The sequence below is a fragment of the Ursus maritimus genome, unplaced genomic scaffold, assembly GCF_017311325.1.
Source record: "Ursus maritimus isolate PB19 unplaced genomic scaffold, ASM1731132v1 scaffold_23, whole genome shotgun sequence".
In the NCBI taxonomy this organism is placed as follows: Eukaryota; Metazoa; Chordata; class Mammalia; order Carnivora; family Ursidae; genus Ursus; species Ursus maritimus.
The window spans coordinates 36800011-36808351 of NW_024424786.1; the positions used below are offsets into that span (position 1 = coordinate 36800011).

At 55.0% G+C, this 8341-nt stretch overlaps 1 protein-coding gene across 5 annotated transcripts in view; it reads left to right on the forward strand.

Moving 5' to 3' along the window:
• Positions 1–1015, forward strand: part of ZP1 (zona pellucida glycoprotein 1) — a 15942-nt gene extending 14927 nt beyond the window's left edge. For 4 of the 5 annotated variants that reach the window (XM_040639170.1, XM_040639169.1, XM_040639168.1 and 1 more), the window contains 3 exons: positions 330–411; positions 534–653; positions 843–1015. In XM_040639170.1, the coding sequence (XP_040495104.1) occupies positions 330–411; positions 534–653; positions 843–997 (357 nt within the window). In that variant the 3' untranslated portion in view covers positions 998–1015. Of the gene's footprint in view, positions 1–329; positions 412–533; positions 654–842 lie in introns of those variants that run through there. The other variant, XM_040639172.1, reaches the window with a different exon arrangement.
• The last annotated feature ends 7326 nt before the right edge of the window (positions 1016–8341 follow it).

Genomic DNA, 8341 nt, shown 5'->3' on the forward strand with positions numbered 1-8341 from the left:
GTATTCAGGGGAGCACTGGTGAGCAGCCAAGGGCTGGGGCTCGGTCACGTGCGGTGTTGCCGGCCTGCAAGGAACTCCCCTGCGGGCTTGGCCATGGTGAAGGAGGAAGGCACAGCTTCGAATGGGGAAGCCACACCTATGGCTCTGAGCCTCAGCAGGAGAGGCTGCAGGCTTGGTCCTGGTCCACCCGGCCAGACCTCCCTCTGCCTGCCTGCCTGGCAGCAAATGTGGCCTGGGTCCTGGGCCCTGGGTCCCTGCGTCCCCGCCCTCGTGCTTGCTACTGTGGGTCTGAGCCGGCCCCGCGCCCTGACCTTCTCTTTTCCCGCCAGGTTTACTTCTTCTGCAGCGCCTCCGCCTGCTCCCCTTCGGGGTTGGAGACGTGCTCCACGACATGCAGCTCTGGGCCTGCGAGTGAGTCTGGGCTGGGACACCGTGGGGGCTGGGGGCTTCATTCTCACGTCCGCAGGCCTGTTCTGGCTCCTGAGCAACCAGGGGCTGGAGACCAGGCTGTACGCCCCTCCCCCCCTGCCCAGGACAGCGACGAGCCTACACCCCCCACAGCAAAGCTGCCGAGCGCCAGAACCTCGTGAGCTCTCCAGGGCCCGTGGGCTTCGAGGGCTTTTACAGGCAGGAGCCTCTACCGAGGACCACAGGTACCAGGGCTGTGGACTGACCCTCGGGCCTTGGCCCCCTGTGCTGCCAGGGGACGCTCGGCCACCGTGCAGGCAGGAGACGGGCAGCTTCAGCTCTGCCCGGTGTGATCACAAAGGTCCGGGGGGCGGAGACCGCTTGGAGAGGCCTCGCTCAGCCCTGCAAGGCTTCAAACCCCTTCTCTCCGGCAGGGTCCCCCAGGAGCACTGACCAGAGGCCTCTGCTCTGGGTGGTCCTTCTGCTGGTGGCTGTGGCCCTGGTCCTCGGGGTCGGTGTTTTCGCGGGCCTTACCCAAGCCAAGCGCAGAAGCTCCAGGAAGACAACAGAGGGTGAAGGGGCTCAATAAACCGCCGTCTCAGGCCTACCAAGCGCGTGTGGAAAGCTGTTTGCGGCGACTAGGATGATTTCTTCCTAGAAGGGTGATCCTTAGCATCCTTCTGTCCTTTCAGAAGTGTGGCCTCTTCTACGGGTAACATGGGCTGCACCCGGGGTAGAGTCCGGTGTCTCCCAAGACTGAATTTGGGAGACTTTGCCCCTCAGCGAGGCCAGCTGGCGTTCCAGACAGAGACCAGACAAGTGAAGGTTGCGCACGGTAAAACCCTGGCCTAGTCCGAGCGGCACGGGTTAGGAAAGGGGAACTGAGAGGGTGGGGCCCCAGCCCCGGACACGGGGCTTCTGACTGGGCGCCCTCCAGGCACGCTGCTCAGCTGCCCTTGGGGCTCAGGGGAGCCCGGATTTCCTGGGGCCAAAAGAGCTGAGCCCAACTTCAAAGAGCTCCTCAGTCTTGCTCTGAGCCTCCCAGCTTCCCACTAAAGGATGCGGGGCTGCTGCTCTCAGCGCCAGCCTCCCCCTCCCGTGGTCCCCCGGGACTAGGCCCCGCCCAGGCTGGCTGGCACAGTGGGCACGGCCACCAGAGGGTCAGTCCTGGCACTGGCGGTGCTGCCGCCCTTCGTCTGCCCGTGTAGGACCTGGGCCTTCACCTCGGACTTGGTGCAAAGACCTTTCCAGACCGACCTGTACATCTAGGCTGGGAAGGGGTAGCAGTGGGAAGGGGTGAGGGGTAGGAGTAGGGTTCAGCCTCTGGTGAAAAGAGAATAATCTGGTAGGGGGTCAAAATCTGGCCTTTGACTTTTTCTGAAGGGCTTCGGTGGGCATGAGCTGTGAGAGGAAGCTGGGGTGCTCGAGTCAGGCCAGCGGCCTTGACACTGTGCGGGCGCCCCTCCGTTCTGGCCTACTCCCTCTTTTCCATCTCTACAGAGACTCCCAAGCCGGGCTGCTTCATTACAACCCTGGTTCTGGCTCTTACTAGCTGTGTGCTGTTGAGTTACTGAACTTTTCTAGGCCTGTTTCCTCATCTGTAAAATGGGGAGAATACCCATCCCCACAGGGGTGTTAAATAAACTAACAGATAAGAATCCTTAAAATGGTACCTAGTGTTCAGTCAGTGTTGCTGTTACTAGAATTCTTTCCCCTGCCCCAAACTTCATGGTTTTGTTTTTGTTTTATATGAAGGTGAGTTTATAGTCCAGATGAGGGGGGGCTATGGGGAAATGCTGCCCCTCAGGCTTCTCTAGCTGGAGGCGGAGGACTAGAACACGCAGGCCAGAGGGTCCAGACACTCGCTGTGGAAGTTAGCTGCGTAGCTTCCCTTCTCTGGGCCCGTCTTCCCATCCTTGACTGGGGATGGCCGGTCCTGCCCACCTTCCTGGCCTGGCCAGGGGCTACAGCACGTACTCGGGGCCAGTGTGGACGTGTGAGGATTCTTGGCTTGGTTTTGGTTGGAGGAGCCAGGCTGGCTGGCTCTTCAGGGGTCGGGGAGCGGGTTCCTCTACCCGCCGCCAACTCTTCCTCCTCACCGCTGCCATCAGCATCGAAGCTCAAGGAAGCATTTCAAACTACACGGAAGGGCGTGCTGTGAATCGCACCGATGCTGGGTTTAAAGAAGCCTGACTCTCTAGATACCGAATGGAATCCCATTATGTAACTGACTTATCTTTCCAGGGTATTTTTTACCACAAAGGTAGACATCTTCTATTACTTCCTATCACTTTTAATACGCGCCTTGTCTTCCATGTTGTGGTGAAATGCATCACAGTTTCTTCTCCTTTTGATGGAAACCAGATCTATCACCAGTGCTGCACGCTGGCTATCCTCCCTGAAGCACGTCATTCTTCGTATATTATTTTCTCAGAAGTCAGAAGGGCACAGCTCTGGCTCGGGCAGTTCTGTCTGGCTCTGTGGGAACACGGGGGGCCGGTCCCCCCACAACCTTGCCGCCACAGATCAGGATCGGGGTGCTTTGCCACCCGAGCACCCTCAGCCAAGCAGCCCTGCTGATGTAAACTGGCCTCTCGGGGGCGCCTGGCCGGCTCGGTCTCTGGAGCGTGTGACTCGATCGCAGGAGTAGGCGTTCGAGCCCCACTACTTAAAGTCTTAAAATAATCTTTCTCAAAATTTTTTAGACGTATCTCTTTGATGAGCAGCCAAGCATCTTTAGAGCCACTTGTGTCTTATAAACTGCCTCTTTGTGTCTCTTATCCGCTCTCCTGAACGGCTTCTCTGGGGAAAGCTCTCCCAAGTCAGGGGCAGCTTCCCCACCGAGTCGGCCTCTGCCCTCTTCCTCGGTGGAGCTCTTCCAGCTGGTGCTTCCAGAGGATTGGGTAACTACAATTTTTCCCTCCCCTCTTTCTCTGTGACTAGGGCAAACACTGCCTTACCCTACGTAATCATAAAAGTATCCGTTGGCTTTTTTGTGATAACTGACGAGGCAATTCAGGTGTTTCCTTCCTGTCAAGGGTACACAGGTACAAGAATTTTGATAACTTTGGCCATCAGTCCTCATACAGATTTTGTCAATACTTCTATGTCCCAGGGTTCTGTTGACCGAAACAAACGGCCAAAATGTATGAACGGCGAGGGTCACTGCTGCACCAGGTTCCCTTGCTCTCCCTGGAGAGGGGCAATCTCAGCTTTGACTTTCCTGGATCTCAAAATCTAGTCCGAACTTTGCCCAATGCAAAACTTCTTCCCTCCCCTCAGCCGCCTTCTAGCGCGAGCAGGAACCTGGGCAGTTGGGTCAGGCCCGATGGGGCTGATAACAAACCGCTTGTGCTGACCTGGAGCCGGAAGCAGAGCCGCTCGGGGGCCTCTCAGGTTTGCTGTCTTCCTGCCCTTCTGGGGAGGGGGGTAAGGGCTGTGGCTGCAGCGAGGTAAGGCCCGGGGGACTCGCCCATCTCTCCACCTCTCCACCTCCCCCGGGCTCCGCGACACTTCCACTATGACGGGATCAAGTCCACGTGCTTTGCCTGCAAGGAGTGGGGAGAATACTCCACAGTCTGGGGTGTCACATTTTACTAGAGCTGAAGTCACAAAGTGTGGCCACAGGCCCGGGCATCTCTGTCAGGGCATTTTCTATAAAAGTGCCACTTCTGTCCCAGCAGCAGGGAGACTACGTGCCCGGATCAACCTTTGGAAGTAAACAACTAAAATGCCAGATTGTATACACACTTTAAAAACATGTTTAAATCATTGCTGAGCAACACGAGAGGGGTAAAAACATGCACGTGGGCCAAAAATAAAAGCAAAAAGTCTGAGAAGTAAAACCAGCTTCTATTCTGGGGCTTCTGTGGAACCCTGGTGACCTCGACGTTCTGCTTGAATGAGTACTGGGGACTACAGGTCAAGCTCAGAGCCTGCCAAAGATGGGGAGTCCCTCTCCAGGCCTCCGACAGAAACTAGGGCTTCACAGGGCTTCATCCTCAGGACGGGAGCGAAGGAGAAACAAGCCCACTGCACAGAGAAGTGCAGCAGGGGGTCTTGCCTATCATGATCTCCATGCTGGATAGATTGAGAGAAAAAAAAAAGTGGGGCGCCTGGGTGGCACAGCGGTTGGGCGTCTGCCTTCAGCTCAGGGCGTGATCCCAGTGTTATGAGATCGAGCCCCACATCAGGCTCCTCCGCTGTGAGCCTGCTTCTTCCTCTCCCACTCCCCCTGCTTGTGTTCCCTCTCTCGCTGGCTGTCTCTGTCTCTGTCAAATAAATAAAATCTTAAAAAAAAAAAAAAAAGTACTCCCCTGAGAATTACGATTCCCTCTTCTCTAGTGTGTGCGGTCCAAATTCGTAGACTGGGGCAGGGGTGGGAATGCTCAAAGTTTTAATCGGAAAAAGCTCCATGGCTGCGTTTAAAGTGATCCCTGAGCTTCGGACAGGAGCAAATGCACATCCTGTCTGGAAAAAAAATGTGATTCCAGCCAGTCTCAAGGAATTCTCATGGTCACAATAAAATGAGCATTTTGCAAACCAAAATCACAAGATGCTATAGAGTGAGAAGGCAAAGGCACACACTGGGAAGACGGCTGCAACACCTGGGCAAAGGGTTAGTATTGAAGAAGTGCACATATCTGTACGAATAAAGCTATAAATCAGACGACGACAAGCTAAATCGCAGAACAGGCACTTTGTAAAAGCTAGATGGCCTGGATGTGGGTGGAGATGCTTAACCTCACTAGTCATCATGGATGTGAAAATTGAACTTCAAGGCGGCATTATACACCCACCAGACTAGCAAAAATTTAAGAGTTGAGCAAATACTAAGGGTTGGTGAAGAGTATGAGGCCAGGAACGCTCATCCACGTGGTAAATCACAGCGCAAACTGATACAACCATGTTGATAAAGAGCTTGTCATTAGCTATAGTATTATCTAATAAACCCCCTCCTCAGTTAATATCCTAGGAAAAACCCTTGCTCCGGAATATTCACAGAAACATTGTTTATAATGGAAAAATTAGCAACACCCCGTGTGTCTGTTATCAGCAGGACCTACCCGTGCATTGGGCTGTACTCCGATGATGGAATTCCACAATGAACCACAGGGAAGGGGTAACCTGTTTGGGTTTGTCACTTGCAGGCTGGCCTCCCCGAACACGGAGCTGGCCTCTTCCAAGGCTCCATGGAGTCCAGCCATTGCCAAGTGCCTAAGGCACCAATCAATTACAAAGCTCGGACCCCAGCCCCCTAATGAGGTCAGAAGGGGCTGTTGCTTCTCCGAGCAAGGACGCAATGCAGTAAGTCCTGCCGCTGGCTGGCTGTGTCCAACAGCTACGAGAGCACAGTCTGGACCATGGACCCAGGACTGTATCGGGGGGCAGCATTCCCAAGTGAACGATCTGGCAGATTAGGGCTGGAACCAAGGTTCAGCCACATATTTACTGTGTCCCTTCCCCGGGTGACGATGGCGGAGCTGTGCCTCATGCTTCTGCAGCTTGATGCACCGCAGCGCCATGGCGGGCACCCCTGCCCTGCAAGGAGTGGGCCACGCGGGACCCGCATGGGAGGGGACGGCTTCCATCTCCAAGGAGCGCTGTTCCAGCAGCCTGGTGGGAATGTCGTGCGGCCGCTGCCTTTGCACGACAGGGAATGAACCATAACCACATGTGTCAACACAGGTACATCTCAAGAACAATACTGAGGAAATGAAATCAAAGAAAGCAAGCTGAATGATTTCATGTACATAAAGTTCAAAAATAAGCAACCACCCCCCCCACACACACATAATACAGCGGTAAAATTCAAAAGAAAAGCAAAGGAATGACCCACCCCTCTCCCAGGGTAGTGGCTTCCTCTGCATTCATGGAAGAACACAGAGAGCCCCCATACTGTTCTTCTTAAGCTGGGTGCTGGATATAGGGTGTTTATTATTCTTTAAATGGCAAAGGTATGTTTGAGACACTTTTGAACCAATGTTTCACAATAAGAAATTTTAAAAATTTTGTTAAAGACCTGTTCCCACTGCTGAAAGTCTTCGGGTGAGATCTTCGACTTCACGCTGCTGGTTGAGACTGTAAACTTCCTCCCCTACATACAGTCTGCTGGGCAGTTCTCCAGCCTTCTTGCCCCCCACCGTCCCCATGGTCCGTTCTCCCTTCCCGGCCCTCCTCCTGCAGCCAGGGCAGGCGGGCTGCAACGTCCCCTCCTTCACCAGCCACCCCTACTCTGCTCTCTGCTCTTGGTCCACCTAGTGAATTGTCACCCCTCCCCAGACCTCCCTGATGTGCGGGACAGCTGCACGCCCCCTCCTGCCCAGCTGCACCTCTCGGAAGTCATCCTGTGGTCCTAGCCGTCCATACGCTGCCACCCCCCTCACTGACCCAGGTTCCAGAGCCTTCATCTTCATAACACAGGTAGGTGTCGAGCATCAGGGGCCACCGTGACCCCTAGAGTGTCACTAGATGCCAGTGCCGACAGAAGCAGGGAAGCCGCAGCCAACGCTGTGTGCTCTCTGCCTGTGTTCGCTCACTTAACCCCCAGCAACCCTGTGAAGAGGCACCGGATGGTCAGGGTTTCGGAAACCGAGACACTGACACGGTCAAAGAGATCTGTTGACTTGGGATCCAAACTCAGCTTCTGACTCCAGAGCCCACACTTAGTCACAACTCTACACTCCCAGAAAACTGTGGAGCAGGTTGTCAGCTGCCTGTTGTCTCCATAGAAGACAGGGCTGTCAGCTTGGTCTCTGAAATTGGATGGCTTAAAGTCCCAGCTCCATTACTTACTGGGTGGCCTGAAGCCAAGGCACTCTGAGCTTGCTTGCCGTCTGCAGAACTAGAACGGGGATAACAGAACCTGCCTGCTGTCCCCTGGTGGCGAGCTGTCCTGGCGCCAGTGTTCCTGGAGAGACTAATGTAGCCACAGTGCCCCCAGGCGGCTGCCCTGGTCAGCGCTCTAAGGCCAAGCAACCTTCAACAGCAGAAGGGACAAGGAGTCTGGACCCTTGACCCCAGACACAAGCCCATGCGTGGACCGTCAAAGGGCTCAAGTTCATGTAGGATGCAAGAGGCACTGATGACACCACCAAACGATTTCCCTTCACATACCTAGAACCAACTGCTCCTGGACCCTAAATACAAAACGCATGAGCCTGACAATACGGGTCCAGAAAAGGTGAGCCCTCCGAGAATCCCCCAGCTGAGACCTACTGCCAAAAGGTTTGCCTACAAGGCAGCTGAGCCCCGTCTGAGAGATGTGGCAGGGGTGGCAGCTCTCCATTCCATTTTGTCCAAAATAACCAAGTCTGTCATCCCCCTGCTTTTGTCTTCCGAGGACAATCAGAGACCAGGCTCTGGACTGAGCCCCAGGGTTGAACCTCTCAGTCTGCCCCTTAGCAGCACCTGACATAAGGTAAAAGGGGGAACAACAACACTGAGTACAGGGCCCCCCCCTCGAAATGAAAATCTAGCCGAGAGAGACAAATGCATAAACATCTCCACGATCACAGAGCTGTGCCAGAGCCGGGAAGCATGGCCAAGCGAGGTCACTCACCTGCGGGGCCAGGGCTGGGCAGCAGAGGCTTCCTGGAGGGAGCCCGACTGTGCGGAGGGAGCCTCCGGGGAGAGCAGACGGTGGAGGACGGAAATAGCCGTCAGGGTAAAGGCAAGGCGGCAGTGCAGCAGCAGAAGTGCTGGCAGAAACAGTCACGGTGCTGACGGCGGTGCTGGCAGGAGTGGTGGGCACGGTACCGCTGGCCTCGAAGGACGCAGAGGGTACGGGTACCACCCCCAGCAGTTGCAAATCTGTGTACAACTTCTGACTTCCCCCAAATTTAACTACCAATAGCCCATTGACCAGAAGCCTCACCGATAACATCAACAGGTGATCAAGACGTATGTGGATATGTCCTGTCTATTATATTTC